We start from the raw sequence: 23,367 nt of genomic DNA, 5'->3' as shown, positions 1-23,367 counted from the left end.
CTTCCAGTTTTGTACCTTGACCACAGCACTCTGCTTCCTCCCTTAAATTTGTTCTTAATTCCCTATCACTTTTTCAGCTGCAGTGATTTTTTCACTCCTGCTTTTCTAAGGAATTGCATGCAAAATGCTTCACGTTACAATTTCAGATCCCTGTGCCCAGAGCGACAGGGGTCATCCGCAGTGCCAGACTACAACGCAAGCCCTAAATCACTGAACCACATTAACATGGCTGCACTGTAGAAACTGACAGCTGAGGTGATTGGGTGCTATATCAGGGTTTGACATATACAACCTCACAGGAGTGTTAGAGAGCCCTTGCTGTAAGACACAAACACATTCTATTTCTAAAAATAGGGCATTTTACATTGGCAGGAAAAGGAAGTGTCACGAGTCAAGCTTTCTGGCTGGAAACTTTTAAACGGAGGTATCTCTAGCAGTAGGAGCAGTATTTATTTCATAGATTGGGGTTGTAGCCCTCCTCTTCAGCTCTCGGGCCACTTGGCAAACAGCAAAAGGCCAGCAGCAATTAACTGCCATCCAGTCGTCACACAGGGTTCCCTGGGGAAGGCAGGAAATTATTTCTCACAAATGAAATGATTGTGAAGCAGCTTTTCTGCCTCCCTATGTATTTCTGATCACCCTGTAGAGAGCATGAGTTCTAGGGCCTGATTCAGATCTAAATCAACAAATTACTCTGGGTTTACATTGAGTAAATGAGAATTGATTTGAGTCCAGTATCTAACAGGATCTCATCTAATCTACTGGCCCACAGAAGACATGGGCTTTGTCTACAGTCCAAGCAGGGTGGTCAGTGTAGGCAAACCCAAGCTACCACTAATCTAGCTAGCTCAGGAAGTGGATAGTAGTGAAGCCGTGGCAGTGGAGTCTTCAGCGCAGGCCAGATGACTGCTGAGGGTCCTGAGCAGGTTTGTACAGCCCGTAGCTTCCCTACTGACCAGGCCCACTGACAGGCGGGAATGGGTAGGGGGCAGTTGCTCCAGGTCCCAGTGAATTAAAGAGCCGCTGCTGCAGTAACAATAGCAGTGGCTGAAGCCCTGGTCCTTTGAATCGCTGCCAGAGCGCCACACCACACGGCTCTAAAGGCTGGGGGAGGAGGAGAGCGCCACAGTCCGGGCTTCACTGAGGGCTGTCTGCCCCCCGTCCCTGCTGCTGTTGTCAGTACCCACCCTCGGTAGATTAAAGCTAACCTGGATATATCGACACAAGTCACAGTTACATGCCCTCATGGCAGTAGGGACATAACCTTAGGCTCTGATCTTGCAAGGGGCTGAGTGCCCATGACTCCCATTAAAGCCAATGAGATTTGAGCATACTCAGTCCCTTATCAGGCCTTTATAGTGTCTTTCCACTGGTGTGAACAATGCTCTTTGCTCCTGTCATCCTGATTGCATAGCAATGAATATTTTAAAGCATCAGCTCTGGCTATGTAAATTCACTGCAACAAAAACAATCCCCACCCACCATCCCCCACAGTTCTGTTCTTCCAAAGTACTTTAAAAAACATGAGTAGTTGCTTGGAGTTGGCATTCTATTATAAATCAAATGCTGCCTTTGCCTCCGTGCAAAGAGAAAGGGCATTCTTGAGGTTTAATGCATTAGTTCTGCTTTAAAAATGCATTAAGGCATCTGAAAAACAGATTCTAAGATCACAATGGAGTTTGGCAAAAGGACCCTGTTCAGACCTTAGCTGAAAATAAAGGAGGAAGGCCAGTGAGGTGCTGAGATCTCTGTTCTCAGGATCGGACCCCAAATGAACTTTTACATTTGCATAATAATTTCTACATTATCAATATTCAGTGGCACACCCTAGCACACTAATCCCATCTGCCCATGTCTACAGATATTAAGCTTGTGCTGCAGTTTCTTTTGGGCACAGGAGGAACATGCCTCTTAGCATTATGTAAGCTGTAAAAACAACCTCCCCTCCCCCAAACACACACACAAAGACTTACTCGTATCTTGTATTTCTCTCTGGCACCCACTCTCAACGCTAACGAGGAACCTGGCAGCAGTGGGAAACATGGGCACTCCCCGTAGTGCCTTGCAAGGTTGCATTCTAGACATGGGCTACACAACGCACCACAGACACCTGCAATCACAATCACAATCACAGGAGTGCTGTAGTTTCACAATTACCAAGTGGCAAACCGCACTTTGAAAATAACCTGGAACATTCATTTTGTTCTAATAGCCTTGTCCCCTCTGGGATGAACTGAACTTCACAGAATTCTAGCAAACCCAATGTTGTCAGAGAGGTGGTGGCTTTCCAATGGCTTCCTTCCGCGGGCAATTGACTTGGCCTCCCATGTCCTCTTCCCAACCGTCTAGTTCTTAGCTCTTAAAAATATAGCTGTCTGTAGAACACCAGGTGGGGCTTCATAAGTCACAGTTTGGTCATCACTGCACTACTTGGCCCAGCAGGTCATTTTTGGTTCTAATGTCTATGAACTATACAATCTTCAACCAAGCATTGCTCTATGGTTTTGCTGATCAGTGTGATTAGAATTTTTAGTCATTGAACTAAAATAGCCAAGGCAGGTATACAATAGATAGCCTATATAAATATAGACTATCTATATCAATATTTAAGAGCAGATTAGATAAACATCTGTCAGGGATGATCTTGATGGTCCTCGGTCTTGCTGTGAGGGGAGGAAACCGGACTTTGATGCCCTCTTGAGATCCCTTCCAGGTCCAGTAGTCTATGATTCTATATTTAAGATTGCTCACTTCCACAAAAGTAGCCTATATAACACTTTTCTGATAATAAAGGCCTTTTTATATACTACAGTTCCAACTAACAAGTCAGAAGATGCAGCTACAATACAGCGATCCCCTGTAATGCACATGGGCCTAAATCTCCGGAAGTGTCACTCCATGAACAATAAGAGGGATGAATAGAGAGCAAAGACATTGTATTCAAATGTCTTTCCAGACAGCACTGTATCCCAATTGGATTCATTTGTTTTCCTTTTTAAAATTCTTGAAAAATGTAAATTCAACAGTATTATTGTCACAATTTCATGCAGTTCATTTAAATGTCTTTTGTTCTCAAATCTGGAGTAAAAGCACCTACAAGTGCTTTCATCCTTGTAACAGAACTACAGCACCCTAAAGCCCACTGCCTGGAATCATTCATTTCATTCTTTGGTGACAATTGATGTAGTATTTTTCAATCAAATATACCCATTTCTGTTAATTGTAGCCCATAGCCCCCTTTTTGGGAAATCTTCACCTTAATCTCAATGGAAGCCTAAATTTGTCATCATTTTCAATATGAAAATGACAAAGCTGAAAGAAATAGTACGGCCGCAGCCCTCAACTTGCCTCATCTGGGAACAGAGTACTGGCTAAGACAACAAAGTCAAAGCCAATGATTCCAGGTGACGCAGCAGGAGAAACTAAACAGTTATTCGACCAGGAGGATATTTTCTGCATGTGGCTGAGTGCACTAGTGATGCCAACCAGGTCTTGCAACCCATGTTTATGACCCAATTAACCCAGCCAGAAATTGGAATTGAAAAACCCTGCCCCCTCACTATAAAACTCCACTGGTTTTAGTAGAGTTGGTGTAAATGAGGGAATAGTTTGACCTCATACCTGTAAGCTCATCTGGGCTACCTTCAGAGAAATAAGTCAAAGCAGTAGCAGCTTTCTGAGAACATGCATATCAGCAGAATTATTTCAGTGGCTCCAGTAACAATTTAACTTCACTGGTCTATTGAGTAATTGCAAGCACATACATATGACTGTTTATTCCTCCAACTGGCATTATAAAACATGTCCCATAAAATAAGCAGACTTGACCCTTAGAGTTGTGTTCAGAATAAAATTCAGAGAACTAGTTCAGAGTGAGCCTTTGAATCTGGCTTTGCTCCAGATTGTATCCTTGTTGCAAATTAATAGTGATGATTTTCTGTTGACATATTATGAAAGACAGATAAAAGGAGAAAAGAAACCTGGAAGAAAATAATAAGTGAGAGAAAATAAAGACAAGAAAACCTGAAGTGCTAGTAAAGAAAAAAAACATCAAAAGAAACAAAGAAAAAACATTGCTATTAGTTGTTTACTTTTTGTTTAACAGATTAGAAATTGCAGCAACAATTTCTTTTGTTTTCTTTTTTTTATACTTAAGGCAAAGAAATTATCTTTTTAAAGATCAGAGGGGAAATAATGCATGTTTAGGATTGTTTGGTATGTCTAACTAAAATACAGAAGGCAGGTTCATTGCCTTATTTAATGTTGAGCAACTGCTTATACACAAAAGAGTTTGTTTAAAAAAACACAAGTGTGTTTATGAACATACTGTCACTCTCTTTGTCAGGGATGTCAGGGAGCCATTGCTTAATGGTGTCTTTTTAGTGTCACACGCCATGAGGATAATGCAAACCCCACTGTAACACTGAAGATGAAGATAAAAGGGAAACAACTGGTTGGCCAAATCCTTTTTGGTGCTGAGCATCCATTATTCCTGCTGACTTCCATGGATGATGTTAGTGCTGACCGCTATCCAGGCATCTGGCCCAACTATACTTAAATTTTCCAGTATGATGGCTAATGTGATATTATAAGTGGTTTCAGCAAAATGAATTCATATGGCAGTCAAAATTTAACACAGCTGCAGTATAAAGGGGCTTATGTATTCTATTGCTCACTTCACATAATTTATGACCACATTCAATAAGGGAGTAAAGAGTATATTTGCTTAAATGTCTTCTACATGCAGGCCCATGGGCACACAAAAATTACAGCTCTGGGTTATCCTGCCATTTTTTCGGTTGGTTGGAAAGGGACTTAAGTCCAAAGCAAATGGAAAGTTGGAAATAATGTGTTTTCACTTTTCCATTATTTGATTAGACTAAAGGAAGGAAGAAGAGGAGAAAGCCAGAAATTTAGCCCTTTCTCGCCTATCATTTCAACTCCTCCAGGAACTACAATCACTCTACGGCTACGTCTAAACTACACCCCTCTGTCAGCAGAGGGATGTAAATTAGATGTATCAGAAGTGCAAATGAAGCTGGCATTTAAATACCCCGTGTTTCATTTGCATAATGGCGGCCGCTGCTTTTTTCAAAACGGGGCTTTTTAAAAAAATGGCAGTTTAGACGGTGACTTTTCGACAGAAATGCCCTGTTTCAAAAGATCCTGTACTCCTAAAAAAAAAATGAGTACAGGATCTTTCGAAAAGGGGCATTTCTGTTGAAGTCTAAACTGGGTTTTTTTTCCGAAAAGTCACATTTTGAAAAAAAGCAGCGTCTGCCATTATGCAAATGAAGCATGGGATATTTAAATCGTGGCTTCATTTGCATTTTCGAGATGTCTAATTTACATCCCTCTGCCGACAGAGCGGTGTAGTTTAGACATAGCCTATATGGATCTGTCACCATACAAATAAATGTATTCTCTAATTGAAAAGAATGACAACATTAAAGTTAATTTAATATTGAGCAAGTTCAAGAATCAGTTTTTAAATAGAAATTAATACTTTCCATGTCTCCTACCTAAGGACATCAATACCCTTGGTTGATATACAAGAATTCAGTGTAATGTCACAGTGTGGTGAAGATATCATCAACACTTTGCAAATGGGAAATCTGAGGGATAGAAAAATTAAGCTACCGCATGTCTTTAGCAGAGCCTGGAGAAGAACCCAGGATTCCCAAGTCCTGTGCCTTAATCACTCCACAATCCCCACTTCCTTCCATCAGGGAAAAATCACACAATTAAACTCGCTTTTCAGCTCTGGAGAATTGACCTATTTGGGGGGGAGGCAGGGGCTAATCAAAATCTAATTAAGGGAGTTGTCTGGCCCCAATCACCAGAGTATCTGGGCATCTCACAGTGTGTCACATATTTGTCCTATGAAGAAATGGCAGTGCCATGAGCCCTGTTTTACAAAGGAGGATCTGAGACATAGAGGGTATGTCTACATGGCAGCGTATGTCCCAGCCTGGTAGACAGAAGCTGACTCAAGTTAGAATGCTAAGAAGAGCAGGGAGGACACAGGGGCACAAGCAGCAGCGTGGGCTAGACACTCACGCTCAGATCCAGGGATTCGGGGGAGCTTGGACTCTGGCTGCTAGCCCGAACTACTCCCCAGGCAGACCTGCTCCCAGCAGCAATGCAAACATGCCCCGAGAGACTGAGGGTATGTTTGCTCTGTGATCCACTGCACAACATCTCAGAACCTAGGGCGATTGACTTAGGGTTGGTTGCAGAAGTCAGGCTAATGTGCTCAGAATAGCAGTGTAGATATTCACATTCAGGCTGGTGCCAGGACTCTGAAAACTCATGGGGAAGGGAGGTGTGAGAACCCAAACACTTACACTTTTATTGTTAGCCCCATACCCTAAGAGGGAATGTCTAACTTCAAGCTGGATCAACAGACAGCAATCAATCCAGCGGGAGCTGATTTATCTACAAGGACATGATAAATCAAGTGCCGAGCGCTCGCCCACTGACTCCAACACTCCACCAAAACAAGAAGAGTAAGTGGAGCTGATGGAAGGGCATCAGCTGTCACTTTATCATGGTGAAGATACCACATCAAGCAGGCCTATGTACATCAACTTTAGCTATGTTATTCATTAAGCTGCATAACTTAAATTGATGGCCTGCAGTCACATAGAGAATGCCTAAACCAAAGTCTACTGATCTAGGTTCTGGAGGGGCTTATTTAAATCGCGGCTTCATTTCCCTTTGCTGAACAAACAAATCTACATGGCTCCGTCGATGGAGCCATGTAGTCTAGACGTACCCTCAGTACTATCTTACTCTGGTTATCTGAAGGAATGCCTTCGCATTGGCGAGAGTAACTCCTCTTAAAATGATACCTCTCAGAATCAATTCTCTTTTGATGAGGATTGTTCTCAATATTTTAGAGATTATCTTCAAGAACTGATCAACTATTTAAAGTTAGTTGGCAGCTTTGGCAGAAAACTAGATGGGTGCGGGGGCACTGGTTCAGGGGGTCCCCTGCATTTAAGACTGTAATCAGTACTGACAGCGATGGCACCAGAAAGTACAAACTACCTCACCAAATAATATGGCTTCAAGCAATTCACTAATGCACAAGAGCAAACTGAGTTGGCAGGAGCTATGGAGGCTTTCAGACCTTCTTCCTTTGTTCTCCCAAGTACTGATGTGGTTTAATTCAGCCCCCAGGGCAGGACAAGAAACAAGAGCTCATTTCCTCCCACTTCCTTCTGGCAATGGGAACACTAGCCATTCCAATTAGGGACCATTCCAGAATGCAGGGCAGTTATGGTAATCACTGTCACAAGTAAATTAGAGAAAAAGTAGAGAGTTGGTTAAACTTAAAAAACAACAAATGGTCTGGTAGCACTTTAAAGACTAACAAAACAGGCAGATGGTATCATGAGCTTCCGTGGGCACAGCCCACTTCTTCAGATACCAGAGTGTTGGATGTCCAGAACTAAAATAAATAGGGAGAAGGGTGGGGGGAGGAAAAAATAGGAGTGAGGGACCAAGAAGAGACAGTTGGGTACAAAAATATGAAGGGGAAAGCAGAGCTGGAATGTAACAGGAAAAACAAATAGTCTATAAGCACCTAAAGACTGGATAGTCAAAAGAGGCAGATAAGAAACATTAGTAGGCAATTAGAGAGGAAGAATACTAACAGCAGATTTGTACTGTTAGTACTCTTCCTCTCTAATTGCCTACTAAGAATTCTTATTAGCGTCCAGACTACCATGCTGAGCCGACAAACAGCTGATCGGCTCAGCGTGGCAGCCATTTAAATGTAAATGAAGCAGCGATTATTTAAATCACTGCTTCATTTTCCTATGCCAGATAGCCTAATCTACATGCTCTGTCGCCAGAGGCACGTAGTCTAGACGTACCCTCAGAGAGTTGGTGCTGATCTCATCATTTGCCCACATTACAAATCACCTTGCATTATAATAGGATGGGTGTCCCCTATTTAGGAAAGGCACAGAACTGGCAAGTGAAAGTCAGCAGGGTAATTCATTAGCAGGACTATAGAGAGGAAGCTTCCAGGATGTACCAGGAAAACCAAGGGCGAACGGGTGTGTGAAAGATTATTTGTAAATTCCTGAATGAGTTCCTGCATTATGCTGGCTAATACTTTGTTCTCTTAGACTCTCATTTACATGGAGAACCAGTAAGAAAACAAACATGGAACAACCAAGGATTCTGCGACTGGCATTCTACTGCTTTGAGCCCCTGCATTGGAATCAGGAGAACTGGTGTATTCCTGATTCCACTGCTGATTCACTGCGTTAGCTTCAGTGAGACACTTAATCTTTTGATCCCTCAGTTTCCCCACTGACAAAATGAGATAATGAGATACACCCAAAATAGAATGATAGAATCCATTAATGATGCTTTCACAAGCGTTGTTTTTATTAATTGACTATTTATTTATTGAGCGTCTCTGTAATATTAATTTCATTACCCCTAAACCACCCATGATGGATGATCTGAGTCTTCAGTCTCCAGTGTCTCATAACTGGTCAATGGAAGTCTCATTTTGTTTACCTCCCCGCGTTACTTGCATTTATCCCCAAAGGAAGAATGAAAGCAATGATAAAACACTGCAAACTCTTACAAACACGCTTGTCACTGCAGATATCAAAGAGGCCAGTGGTCCAGTCTCCTCCTGTCCGTATGACTGTTGTGATGGTGGACATATGAATCCCACGAGTTGGCTGAGTTGTCACAGGCGCTGTTAGCTTTTTGCGTCTGATTGAAAAACAAGCAATAAAATAAAAAAGGGAGTCTGGGTTTTACCACTGAGGATGTTCATAAATGAGGCAATCCCAAGTTTGACAGAAAAAAAATAGAATTCATTATTTTAGTGCTACCAATTTGCTTTGTTTATGGCTATCCTCTTTTGCAGTTTTGTTTTTCTCTGCTTCTGTTGCTGCTGCTCTCTAGCCTCATAGAGTGAGGCAGAATATATAGCTGACCACCAGTGCCCTTCAGTCTCTAGCAAACAAAGAAATGATCAGAAACCAAGTACTTCAAGTGAAAATATACAATATTCATGCAGATTTCAGCATCCACCAGCCAAATCACTGCAATTTCCCTCTTGAATGTTAATGCTAGAAATATGTTCCTAGCACAAACCTTTCATCCTTATGATGAATGTATCAAATCATTCATGATTTCACCAGAGGGGGTTTTCAAGGGCTGAGCTACTGATACTGATTTTCTTTGAGTGGAATAAATTCATTTGCATGCTGAAAGGTATCCTTCTCCTTGTTGGACCTAGCATGAAACTTGGTTTCTGAGCCAGCGCCAAATTCTTTCCAAAGTAGTATTGTGAGCAATTCTTCTAAGGCTGCATTCTACGTTTCATCTTCCAAGAGGTGCACCCCAGAAGATGCAAGGTAGGGATAGCAGGGTGCCAGGCATGGCAAAGTACCATTAATCCATCTTTTTGTATCACCCAGACAGTGCCTACAGCACATGATGCAAACCCCAGGATAAGTTATGTCAGCATCACCACATTTATCTGAAGGGATCTTTGCAGCCCAGAATGGTAGAAGTGCTAAGTGCTAAAGTGAATCCCATTCCTATTGTCTCCGCCATGCCATGTTGTCAGCCCTCTTTCTTACGTCCAGGATGCTGGAACTCAGGGCCAGGAGCAACAAATCAGATCTCATGCTTCAGAGATTCCTGACCTGCAGGGTCAGGAAGAAATTTTTGCTCAGCTACACAATCTCCCAGATGTATTCTAAGGTTGTTGAATTTTTCCCCTCCTTTTCTCAGTGCCTGCCTGATGTGCTCAGGGTCGTACAGACCCGCAGATTATGGATCAGGAACGTTCTCCCCTCCCACCATGTCAGACTGGCTAGGAGTTTGTGGAAGTTTTGCCTCTCTCTCCAGCAAGGGTTGTCGATCCAGGAAAGCTATCAGTATTTTAAAGAAGGCACAGGAAGAAACCATCCCAATGTGCAATAAGAAAAGCAAAGTAGGTGACCAGATTGGCTTACCGGTGAAATCCTTGGTGAGCTTAAACATAAAAAGAAAGCTTCTAAGAAGTGGAAACTTGGACAGATGACTAAGGAGTATAAATATATTGCTTGAGAATGCAGGAGAGTAATCAGGAAGGCGAAAGCGCAATTGGAATTGTAACTAGCAAAGGATGTGAAGGGTAACAAGAAAGGTTTCTAAAGGCATGTTAGCAATAGAAGGTGATCAGAGATGGTGTTGGGCCTTTACTGGATGAGGGAGGTAATCTAGTGACAGATGATGTGGGAAAAGCTGAAGTACTCAATGCTTTTTTTGTCTCTGTTTTCACAGACAAGTTCAGCTCCCAGACAAATGCACTAGGTAACGGAGTATGGAAAGGAGGAGGACAGCCCTTGGTGGAGAAAGAACAGGTTAAGAACTATTTAAAAAAGCTAGACATACACAAATCCATGGGTCTGGATTTAATGCATCCAAGGGTACTGAAGGAGTTTGCAAATGTCATTGCAGAGCCTTTGGTCATTATCTTTGAAAACTCATGGAGATCGGGAGAGATCCCGGTTGACTGGAAAAAGGCAAATGTAGTTCCCATCTTTAAAAAGAGAAGAAGGACAATCCAGGGAACTACAGACCAGTCAGCCTTACCTCAGTCCCCTGAAAAATCATGGAGGGGGATCCTCAAGGAATCCATTCTGAAGCACTTGGAAGAGGGGAAAGTGATCAGGAATAGTCAACATGGATTCACCAAGGGCAAGTCATGCCTGACTAATCTGATTAGCTTCTATGATGAGGGAACTGGCTCTGTCAATATGGGGAAGTCAGTGGTTGTGATATATCTTGACTTTAGCAAAGCTTTTGATACAGTCTTCCACAATATTCTTGCCAGCAAGTTAAGGAACTATGGAGTGGATAAATGGACTGTAAGGTAGATAGAAAGCTGGCTAGATTGCCGGGACCACCGGGTAGTGATCAATAGCTTGATGTCAGATTAGGGTTCAGTTTCAAGTGGCGTGCCCCAAGGATTGATTCTAGGGCTGGTTTTGTTCAACATCTTTATTAATTACCTGGATGAAGGGATTGATTGCACCCTCAGCAAGTCTGCAGATGACTAAGCTAGGGGGAGAGGTAGATACGTTGGATGGCAGGGATAGGGTCCAGAGTGACCTAGACAGATTAGAGGATTGGACCAAAAGAAATCTGATGGGGTTCAACAAGGACAAGTGCAGAGTCCTGCACTTGGGACAGAAGAATCCCAACCATTGATGCAGGCTGGGGACTGGCTGGCTAAGTAGCAGTTCGGCAGAAAAGGACCTGGTGATTACAGCAGATGAGAAGGTGGATATGAGTCAACAGTGTGCCCTTGTAGCCAAAAAGGCTAATGGAATATTGGGGTGCATTAGGAGGAACATTGCCAGCAGATCTAGAGAAGTGATTGTTTTCCTTTATTCGGCACTGGTGAGGCCACATCTGGAGTATTGCATTCAGTTCTGAGCCCCCTCTACAGAAAGGATGTGGACACATTGGAGAGGGTCCAGTGGAGAGCAACCAAAATGATTAGGGGGCTGGATCACATGACCTCTGAGGAGAGACTGAGGGATTTGGGTTTGTTTAGTCTGCAGAAGAGAAGAGTGAGGTGGGAATTTAATGGCGGCCTTCAACTTCCTAAAGGGAAGTTCCAGAAAGGATGGAGAGAGGTTGTTCTCAGTAGTGACAGATGGCAGAACAAGGAGCAAATGGTCTCAAGTTACAGTGGGGGAGATCTAGGTTGAATATTAGGAAAAGCTTTCACTAGGAGGGTGCTGAAGTACTGAAATGGGTTACCTAGGGAGATGGTGGAATCTCCATCCCTAGAGGTTTTTAAGTCAGGGTATGTCTACACTACCACCCTAGTTCAAACTAGGGTGGTTAATGTAGTCAACCAGAGTTGCAAATCAAGCCTGGGATTTGAATTTCCCGGGCTTCATTTGCACGTTGCCAGGCGCCGCCATTTTTAAATGTCTGCTAGTTCGGACTCCGTGCCCACGGCTACACGCGGCACGAAGTAGGTAGTTCGGATTAAGTTTCCTATTCCGAACTACCGTTACTCCTCATGGAACGAGGTGTACAGATAGTTCGGAATAGGAAGCCTAATCTGAACTATCTAGTTCGTGCCGCGTGTAACCGCGGGCATGGAGTCCGAACTAGCGGACATTTAAAAATGGCGGCGCCCGGCAACATGCAAATTAAGCCCGGGAAATTCAAATCCCGGGCTTCATTTGTAACTCCGGTTGACTACATTAACCACCCTAGTTCGAACTAGGGTGGTAGTGTAGACATACCCTCAAGCCCTGGCTGGGTTGATTTAGTTGGGATTGGTCCTGCTTTGGGCTGGGGACTGGACTCGATGACCTCTTGAGGTCTCTACCAGCCCTATGATTCTATGATTACCTGGGCATGCCTTAGCTCAGTGTTTCTTAAACTGCGTTCCGAGGCACACCGGAGCCAGTCGGACGTGTGCTGCGGAGAACAACATAATTCAAAATGGCCGTCCTTAAAGGGGCAGTTAACCTTTTTTTTTTTTTGCGCAATAACTTTCCTCACAAAGAAAAATTATTGTTTGGTGTTCCTCGGTCTTAAAACGTTCAAGAAACACTGCCTTAACTAATCTGTTGCCTGCTATTGCAGGGAATTCAGGCATTTGTGGTACCTCAGACTCTCTTGTTCTCTGCCAATGGCACTAAATGAGTTAGTTTCCTGAGGACTGGAATGTTTTTGTCTAACTAAAATCACCTGGGCTCTATCTAAATTCATAAAATCATAGAAATGTAGGGCTAGAATGGACCTTGAGAAGTCCTTAAAGCCAAGTTCCAGCACTGAGGCAGGACCAATCAAACCAAGACCAACGATGACGGATATTGATCCAGCCTGTTCGTAAAAAACTTCAATGACAGGGACTTGTCAGCCAACGGTCAGGGCAGTGTGTATGTGCTATACACCCGAGACTTTAACTGCTGAGACCGGGGTCCCTTGCAGCAGGCAACCTGGAGGAGGCTGACAGGTGCCCAATAAGTGTACAGGGAGAGCTTATAACACCTTAGATTTCAGCTGCTAGAATTCGTAATTCTTTCGCAGCGGGCAGCCTTGGGAAAAACTGAAAGGTGCCCCAGTGGATTCTGCCACCTGGGTGTGACACAAATCCAAACACCCAAGCTCTTCCTATACTGTGTGTGTACTATACACCCGAAACTTTAACTGCTGAGACCGGGGTCCCTTGCAGCAGGCAACCTGGAGGAGGCTGACGGGTGCCCAATAAGTGTACAGGGAGAGCTTATTACACTTCAGATTTTAGCTGCTAGAATCTGTGATTCCTTCGCAGCGGGCAGCCTGGAGGAGGCTGAGAAGTGCCCCAACAGATTCTGACACCTGGGTGTGACACAAATCCAAACGCCCAAGCTCTCCCTATATCTCTCCCTAATGACCGGCTGAAGTTCTTTTAAATTGTGCCTGGTTCTGTTACAGCAACTGAAGGAGTCAGGTTAAAGCTTAAACAGTTACAGGTTTATTGAGGAAGCTTATAAATCATATGGTTGCAATGGCTATTGTTCTATTTCTTAACTGCTGGCAAGTATATATATATATATAAAAAAATGGTTACAAAGAAAAATAGAAATAAATAGAAAATAATAGAAATAGAAAATAATGGTACCAAATGACAGCTTAATCTTTAAAGAGCTCTATTCTATGCATGCACTAAAACAAAAGGACACATACGGGTACAATTTTTACCCCCTTCTGCGTCGCTCAGTCCCAGCGTGTCAGGCCAGGATCGGTCCCTCGATTCCTCGGAAAAACGAAAATACGAGGTGGGCGTCCCCGTGGAACCTTGGGAGGTCAAAACACCTAACCCGACCAGCAGGTAGAGGGTAGTTTGACACTCAAAAGTGAGTGTGCTCCTGTACCCACCTTTATACCCATTGGGTCACGTATTTCTCTTTCTTATCTGTGATGCCAAATGGTGCTGGTCTGTCTTTTGTGAGACCAGTTCTTACAAGGGAGTTGTGAACTTAATTTACACTTGTAAGAGAGAGTTGAGAGGATTAAATTGGAAGTACTGGGCATTCTTTTTCTCAGTGGGAAATTCCTCTCCCAGGGACTGTGTGTGTTCGAATCAACATGGGTACCAGCCGGGCACTTCTTGCAGCCTCGAGCTCAGTTTATTGCCTTAATCGTTACTCAGAGTCAGGGAACACTCACATATCCTGATCTCGCATCAAAGCAGATCAAAGCTTAATGGCTATGCTGATTTTCTTATTGTTCCTTCTCTGCCCTGTATACAGACATCTCAGAGGGCAAGCAAGATTGGTTGAGATGGGGGGGGGGGCTGTCTGGCTACAGGACTCCACAGCTTCTCTTGGAAGCTTATTCAAGAGCATAACTAACCCTTATAATTAGAATGTTTTTCCTTATATGGAACCTAAATCTCCTCTGCTTGAGATTAAGCTCGTGACTTTTTGTCCTATTTTCAACCTCTGCACCAGCACTTCTCCCCCTCTCTCCCTGACCAACTGCTCCACACAGGGTGGAAAGGAGATTGAAGCTGTAAGGAAAGGGGTTGCCCACTCTCCTGGACAAGACGTCACTTACTGCAATGGTGTCCTGTTGACAGTGCAAGAGCTGGGCCAGGAGGGAGGCGCAGGCGGGAGGAGCAGCAGGAGGACATGCAGCTGACTGGAGAGAAGTGGCACTTTTAAGAGGAAAGTGCTGGTTCTCTCCAGCTACCTGCTTCATGGTTGTCCCCTGCTCCGTCTTGAACCCTCTGGACTCACAAGTGTCACTCGCCACTGCTTGGTGAGCCAGGGGCTGGGTGCTGAGCCCTGATGGCACAGCCAGGGGCATGAGGTTTGGGGCTGCTGAAACTGCTGTGAGGAAGCACTGAGCCTGCAGGGGGGAAGGGGATGGGACTGGGGGCTTCCAGAGCCCATAGGCAGCACAGAACTGCATAGGGCACCATGAAATTTGAAGACTTTGGTGCCTCAAATGTCATGGTGCCCTATGCGGCTGCGTGTTTTGCCTATGGGTAGGCATGACACTGAGAGTAATCCAGCTGAGTTGAGTAGGCCCAGTGCCAAGTAGAGTAGGACAATTATCTTCTGACATATAACACCCCTGTTAATACTCCCCAGAATGATATTAGCCTTTCTATAAGGGTAGCTGGGTGAAAATTCACGGCCTATATTGAAGAAGAGGTCAGACTAGATGATCTAATGGGCCCTTCTGGACGTAAACTCTATGAAAATAAGACCATGTAAACTAAGCAGCTCCTGCAATGGAGGAATTTTATGTGGCACCTTTACAGCCCCAGCCTACATGTCATGGTAGCAGCACAATTAGGGGTGAGAACGAGACCAGAAACTAGCTCCCAGTCCCCAGGTTTATTTTCCCTGGAGCATTAGGCCAGCTTTGTTCAAGCCTCATTTAAAAACCAAGAACTGGCAGCAGCATCTGAGCTGCATGGAATTTTTCAAACCATTTTATTTATTAAAATGCTCCACACAGTGATTACATTTCCCTAGCTTCAGTATTGATGTTCCACTTGCCTTGAAATTGAAACAGCAAGAACCTTAATAAAAAGGCATTGAGAAGTTGACTCTTTTCCTGGGACTTCGGGTGAAGCAACACTGCTTTTTGCTGAACTGCTTTTTGGTTTTGTTGGTTTTTGAGACTTCTTGCAGGAGTGCTACCTCAGTAAATCACAACATTTAAAAAAATCTCCACTATAGTATCCTACGGGAACTATTTTTTTCTCCTCCTTTGTCCAGCAGTAGAAGAACATAGCAGTCGCTAGACTGTGCTAAATCTGGGAGGCTGTCCTACTTGCCACTATCAATAGGTTCTGCCATTAAACTGAATAACTCAGGAGGGACAGCATGTGTCAATCCTCTGCATTCTGAATGTTATTCTCTGGGAGCACACAACCATTCTATGATCATTTGGTCAATATTTTGACCATATGGAACAACATGCACTTAAATTAGAAATGGCAGCATAGACCAGTCAACGTGGACCTAAGAGCCAAGAACTCCTGCCACCCTCTTATGTCAAGTGTCCAATGGAAAGCTGTCCTGTGATAAGCCACACTGGAGAAATCAGGGTTCTGCTTGAGAATGAGAGCCATCAGCAAGGCAGCTCTGTGCCTCTGCCCTGGATTTGGGATTCCCTCTTTCCTCTTACACTTTGGGTCAGTACAGAGGAGCCTGGTGCATGAAGTGATATCAACGCTGGCTGTGTTATTGCCCAAGTAGTGGATTCTCCACAGAATTGCTGGAGGGGTTGTAGGGCTCTTTCAGCCTCATCCCCAGCCCCATGTAAGCACGAGGAAGATGCTATGGAAGCTGTTAACACATACATGCACACAAGAGGGAAGATCTTCTCCATGTCAGTCATGGAGGCCCAGTCCAGGACCTGTGCTGTAATCCCAGTTCTGTACTGATGCTTCTCTGGCAAGACTCAACCTCACTGTATCATGCCATCATTTTCAATTCTGTAAAATGGGGATAAATGCATCCCTATCCCTGAGAGTCGGTCAATATTAACATAGAGCCACATGAAAGTGCAAAACACGACATAAAAATTTGAAGTGAGCATTTGTAAATAGGCTCACTCTGGGCTGTTTCCTAAAGGGGATTCCTTTCCTACTCAGTAGCTGATTTGTGTCTCTCATTGACATTTAATTGAGTATTTCAAGTTGTCCCTAATCTCAGTGGAGAATAAATCCAGCAAAATTCAAATTATCTTTCTAATCCAATGAAGACACTATTGAAAAATATTCATGTGGTTTAATCAGAATTTGGATTCTGGATGCTTTGCTGGTGTCCCATGCAGTCATTAATTCTCTCTTCATTGACCAGGAAAGCATAAAAGGACCAATCAGCTTCTCAGCTGGACTTTCTTTCTAGATCACAAAATTACAATGGGGTGTGTGGAAATGCCCATAGTGATTCTAGGTGATCCAGCTTACCCCTTACAATCCTGGCTCATGAAGCCGTGGAGCACCTGGACAGCAGTAAGGAACAGTTCAACAACAGGCTAAGCCAATGCCACATGGTTACTGAAGCCCCGTCTACACGGGGTTTACAGGATCTTGCGAAAGAGGGTTTTTTCCGACAAATGGCATCATCTACACGGGCTTTTTATCGGCAAAACCTCTTCTGCAAAAAGAATCGAAAGAAGATATGCAAATGCAAGCATGATTTGCATATCCTTTTCCGCAAAAAAATGGCAGTGTAGCCATAGCCTGAATATGCTTTTGGCAGATTGAAAGAGAGATGGTGGGGCCTCTTTGGCAGACTGGACCTTATGGAGGATCAGATCCCCAAGGTGGTAACCATGTGCTGTTGCTTCCATAATTTGTGTGAGAGTAAGGGTGACATGTTTGCCCATAGGTGGAGGACTGAGGTATAGCACCTGGGTGTACAGTATTAACAGCCACACACTCAGGTTGTCAGGGGAGACCATCGAGCAACCATCAACATCAGGGATGCCCAGAAGAACCACTCTGACAATGAGGAGCATTGATATTTCCATGTTTTGGGGTTGCTTCCCTGCCTCATCCAACTGTTGATCCTGAGCAAGGTATTCCCATGAAATCAAAGGCTGTTACAGACTTCCACAGGGGCCAGAGTGATTGGCTTGGGTTGTGTCACACCAAATAAACTCATTGAACCTTTGATCAGTTTTGTCTTTATTGATCTCTTTCAATCATAGTCACACCCATAGGTCAATGCTTGGTGGGAAGGAAGGGTAAATATTTAGCTTATTGAAAAATTTTGCAACTGTGTTAACATCCAGCTGTCAAAATCTCGGCTGCTGTGACAGGGAGTGGAGTGTGCTGCTAAAAAGCCAATACCAGACTGCAAAAATGAGTATGTGGGCATAGAAAGGGGGTTGCTGGGAAAAGAATTGTGCTTGTATTGTCAGGGAGGCCTTTGCTTCTGTTAGCTTTGCATCTTGATTGGAACACTTCAACATCTCAGTTTGGTCTTCCATGAGCTTTAGCATGCATTCAGTGGCTTCTTTTCTAGCTTTCATTTCCCTGGCCCACCTTTCCTCCCTTTTCTCAGTTTGGAACACTGAATGTTGCAAACTATCTTTCACTAGGTCCTTTCTGGTCCTCTGAGGTTTTTTTCCTCAGCTGACAAAACCTAATCAAGATCTGGTCTTGAAAGGTAACCATTAACAATAGAGTGGCTGTTCTGTTCCTATAAAGGTTGAAACATTTCACTAACATGCACATCTCTGAATGAAACAGGCCACTTTTCTTGTTACCCTAGAAGCAAACACAGATCTCTCCAGACACTCTGATCATGTTGAATTTCAAAGGTGGGATCAGTGGAAAGGAGTATTGGTCATGGGGCCCCAAGAAAGTACGGTCCACACTCGTGCAGCAGGTGTACATGAAAACAATTTGTAATAATCTGTGGAGGCAGGAAAAGGGAATAAGGGAATTTGTGTGCAGCCATCTTGGTCTTGTTAACAAGAGAGCAAGAGTCAGGCTAAGTCTGTGGCCTGACAACGCGAGATCTGTAATTAGACGCTGCCTTTGCCTCTCACCTCCATACGGAGATAAGGACAGAATGCTGACTCTGGCAGGGACCTTGAGATAAGGAGCATCTGGGTGGAACTAAATAACTGTTAGCCATTGGTGTTTGTAATGGGAAGGAGACTAATAGTTATTGTTATTATATCTAATAGACAGTATATAAACTGCTTCATAATTGCTTGTATTCAAAGATCTGCCTCGGGGGGGGGAGGCTTCCCCCCCCCGTCCGAACCAGTTTTTCCCTTGCTGCAGCTCGTAACAAAACTGCCTCTGGCTACTTGTTGCTTACAAACGCAGAGTGAGGACAATGTTTTCTTCCACAAATCCTACACTTGTCCACAGGCTGCCATTACTCTGCTGATATAGTCCTGCTGACGTTTAACAGGCAAGCCAGAGCTCTGATTCTGGAGGGAAACAGAGGGTGCCCTGCTCTTATGCAGCCCAAATATGTGTGACCTGGGTTCTAGCAGCACCGTTGCCCCCTCCCAGCTGCCATTGCCTCCCCCCTCAGCTGCAACAGAGCAACTTACCACCCCGCATTCCCTTCCCACATACCACACTGCAATAGAGCAACTTTTCCTGCATCTCTTCCCTTGCTTCATGTTCCACTTCCAGTTGCTGCGAGTCAACATGAACCTCCGGATGTCAGAACTGTTCCTGGCTGCCTTCCACACTCTGTGACCCTGCAATGAGCCCTCCGCCTAGTCCACTGCCATCTCTTCATCAAGAACTTCTGCTTCCAGGGTAAGTCCTGTTTCTGCTGACTCTGTGCTATGGGAAGTATCCACAGGGTCCTTGGCTGTGGACATGGGAGTCCCACCCAGGGTGGTATTATAAAAATGGCATGTTGTGGGTGCAGCACCAAACCAGCTGTTTGCCTCCTTCACCTTCTGGCGTGCCTGCCAGAGTTCCTTTATCTTGGCTTTGCAATGCAGAGTGTCTCAGTCATACCCCTTCTCTCAAAAGGCTTGAGAAATGCAACTGTATGTGTCCCAGTTCCTACAGGACACTTGCAGTTGTGATTGCACCAGTTCTTCACCACCACATACTGATCAGATCCAAAAGCTCTGGGGGGCTCCAAAAAGGAGACCATCTTCAGGAATAGCCACCTTGGTTTCCCTGAGACGATGCCATGAGGAGCATTACACAATGACCCAGCCAGTAGGAAATGGTTTGTCATGGGGAGGGGCACATTTCTGATAACCTGTTTACTGTGGCTGCAGAGCAGCAGAGTTCAAAGCACTGACCAAAGAGGCTAATTGGGCATTGTGGGAAACATCCTAGGGTTCAATAAACTCAGCCAAAAAAGAGCCTTCTGTAGTACACTTTGGGGTGGCAGGGTGGCACTGTATGTGAAAGATAATGTAGAATCAAATGAAATAAAAATATTAAATGAATCAACATGTCCCATAGAATCGCTATGAATAGTAATTCCATACTCCAATAATAAGAAATTAGCAGTAGGGATATATTACCGACCGCCTGACCAGGACAGCAATACTGACATTGAAATGCTGAGGGAGATTAGAGAGGCTACCAAAATAAAGAACTCTATAATAATGGGGGATTTTAATTATCCCCATATTGACTGGATACATGTCACCTCAGGAAGAGAAGCAGAGATAAAATTTCTCAATGGCTTAAATGACTGCTTCTTAGAGCTGGTGCAGGAACCCACAAGGGGAGAGGCAATTCTCGATTTAGTCCTGAGTGGAGCTGCATGGAAACTTTTTAAAGACACCATAATAGAGGCCCAACTTAAATGTATACCCCAAATTAAAAAACATAGCAAGAGACCTAAAAAAGAGTCACCATGGCTTAACCACCATGTAAAAGAAGCAGTGAGGGACAAAAAGGTATCTTTTAAGAAGTGGAAGTCCAATCCTAGTGAGATAAATAGAAAGGAACATAAATACTGTCAAATCAAGTGTAAAAATGTTATAAGAAAAGCAAAGAAAGATTTTGAGGAACAGCTAGCCAAAAACTCAAAAAGAAATAACAAAATGTTTTTTAAGTACATTAGAAGCAGGAAGCCTGCTAAAAAACCTGTGGGTCCCCTAGATGATCGAGATATAAAAGGAGCAATCAAGGACGATAAAGCCATTGCGGAGAAACTAAATGATTTCTTTGCTTCAGTCTTCGTGGTTGAGGACATTGGGGAGATTCCCAAATCTGCACCATCCTTTGTGGGTGATGAATCTGAGGAAATGTCCCAGATTGAAGTGTCATTAGAGGAGGTTTTGGAACAAATAGAAAAACTTAATGTTAACAAATGTCTAGGACCGGATGGCATTCATCCAAGGGTTCTAAAAGAACTCAAATGGGAAATTGCTGAACAATTATCTGTGGTTTGTAACCTATCCTTTAAATCGGCTTCTGTACCTAATGACTGGAAGGTAGTCAACGTGACACCATTATTTAAAAAGGGCTCTAGAGGCGATCCTGGCAATTATAGACTGGTAAGCCTAACTTCAGTACTTGGCAAATTAGTCGAAACAATAGTGAAGAATAAAATTGTGAGGCCTGTAGAAGAACATAATTTGTTGGACAAAAGTCAACATGGTTTCTGTAAAGGGAAATCATGTCTTACTAATCTATTAGAGTTCTTTGAAGGGGTTAACAAACATGCGGACAAGGGAGATCCAGTAGATATAGTATACTTAGATTTTCAGAAAGCCTTTGACAAGGCCCCTCACCAAAGACTCTTGTGTAAATTACATGGCCATGGGATAAGAGGGAAGGTCCTTTCTTGGACTGAGAACTTGTTAAAAGACAGGAAACAAAGGGTAGGAATAAATGGTCAATTTTCAGAATGGAGAGGGGTAACTAGTTGTGTCCCCCAAGGGTCAGTCCTGGGACCAATCCTTTTCAACTTATTCATAAATGATCTGGAGAAAGGGGTAAAGTTGGTAGTGAGGTGGTAAAGTTTGCGGATGATACAAAACTGTTTAGGATAGTCAAGACAGAAGCAGACTGTGAGGGACTCCAAGAAGATCTCACCAAACTGAGTGATTGGGCAACAAAATGGCAAATGAAATTTAATGTGGATAAGTGTAAAGTAATGCACATCAGGAAAAATAACCCCAACTCTAGGTACAGTATAATGGGGGCTTATTTGGCTATGACAAATCGGGAAAGAGATCTTGGAGTTATCGTGGATAGTTCTCTGAAAACTTCCACACAGTGTGCAGCGGCGGTCAAAAAGGCAAATAGGATGCTAGGAATTATTAATAAAGGGATAGAAAATAAGACACAAGACTATCTTACTGCCCCTGTATAAAACTATGGTACGCCCATATCTTGAATACTGTGTACAGATGTGGTCTCCTCACCACAAAAAAGATATTTTGGCCTTGGAAAGGGTTCAGAAAAGGGCAACTAAAATGATTAGGGGTTTGGAACGGGTCCCACATGAGGAGAGGTTAAAGTGACTGGGACTCTTCAGTTTAGAAAAGAAGAGACTAAGGGGGGGGATATGATAGAGGTCTATAAAATCATGAGTGGTGTGCAGAGGGCCAATAAAGAAAAGTTATTTATTAGTTCCCATAACAGAAGAACTAGAGGACACCAAATTAAATTAATGGGTAGCAGGTTTAAAACTAATAAAAGAAAGTTCTTCACACAGTGTGTAGTCAACCTGTGGAACTCCTTGCCAGAGGAGGCTGTGAAGGCTAGGACTATAATGGAGTTTAAAGAGAAGCTAGATAATTTCATGGAGGTTAGGTCCATAAAAGGTTATTAGCCAGGGAATAGACTTGGTGTCCCTGGCCTCTGTTTGTGAGAGGCTGGAGAAGGATGGCAGGAGACAAACCGCTTGATCATTGTCTTCGGTCCACCCTCTCTGGGGCACCTGGTGCTGGCCACTGTCGGTAGACAGGATACTGGGCTAGATGGACCTTTGGTCTGACCCAGTACGGCCGTTCTTATGATTGTTGATAGTAAAAGGAGGGTAGGAGACAAAATTCCCACATGGAGGGGGAAGGGTTTTATTTCTGAAACTGGGAGTTTGTCACGACTTTTGTCACAGAGCAATGTGGTTGCTCTCCAGGTTTTGTCACCAAAAAGGGTTTTTTGGGGACAAAACTTGCCCATGTAGACAAGCCCTAAGACTTATACCAAACTGAACCCTGTGCACAGCGCTATATCGCAGCAAACATACATTTCTTATCACCTGTCAAATATTTTTCCCCATACATATTATTTATAGTGTCAAAACTATGAAGCCAAGGGCAGGCATCTCACTTTATTTCTTACCCTAGAGAAGAAAGAAAAACGGTCCCATCATCAGGAGTTACTAGGGAAAGCATAAACGGTACTTGGATCTCAGGTAGCAAAGCCTCTTCAGTTGTGCTGAAGCAGCGACTTCCCAACCGCTTCATTTCTGGCTGAAAGGAAGGAGAGAGAAAATTTTCCTTCTCTGCTGGATTAAAACGTGCCTCAAGATTGTTCGCAGCTGACTGCTGATGACATCACTACTTGCTCAGGCCTGATGTCACAATGGGGTTCCAACATCTGAAATAACCCTCCGATTAGAAAGGGAAATCCCATCCTCCCCCAGAAATTATACACATATACATCCTCCCCTACCCATACATCTTTACACAAAATCTGAAGATAGCTTCTAAAGCATGTCTGTGGTGGATGGGAGAGTCCTTTAAAATGACTGAAGATACAGACCTGAAGTTTCAAGTGATAGAAGATAATCTAGTCCTTCTTGATTAAGAACTGCTAATCAGTTCCCATGCATGGTTTTGCCACAGACTTGATTCAATAGTGTGAGCCTATCATTCCAGCCATGAAGTGTATAGTGG

General features: G+C 43.7%; 1 protein-coding gene across 1 annotated transcript; it reads right to left on the bottom strand.

Annotated features, from left to right (window-relative positions):
• Positions 1-414: 414 nt before the first annotated feature.
• On the bottom strand, positions 415-23,024 carry PLAC8L1 (PLAC8 like 1). The gene is made up of 4 exons (XM_025187486.2): positions 22,811-23,024; positions 8,612-8,745; positions 1,974-2,110; positions 415-558 (listed from the first exon to the last, which is right to left on the bottom strand). The coding sequence occupies exons 1-4, from the start codon at positions 22,933-22,935 to the stop codon at positions 415-417; spliced, it is 540 nt and encodes a 179-aa protein (XP_025043271.2). The 5' UTR covers positions 22,936-23,024.
• Between the last annotated feature and the right edge of the window lie 343 nt (positions 23,025-23,367).

This window comes from Pelodiscus sinensis, chromosome 17, assembly GCF_049634645.1.
Source record: "Pelodiscus sinensis isolate JC-2024 chromosome 17, ASM4963464v1, whole genome shotgun sequence".
Taxonomy (NCBI): Eukaryota; Metazoa; Chordata; order Testudines; family Trionychidae; genus Pelodiscus; species Pelodiscus sinensis.
This window is presented reverse-complemented; position numbering and strand designations above follow the sequence as displayed.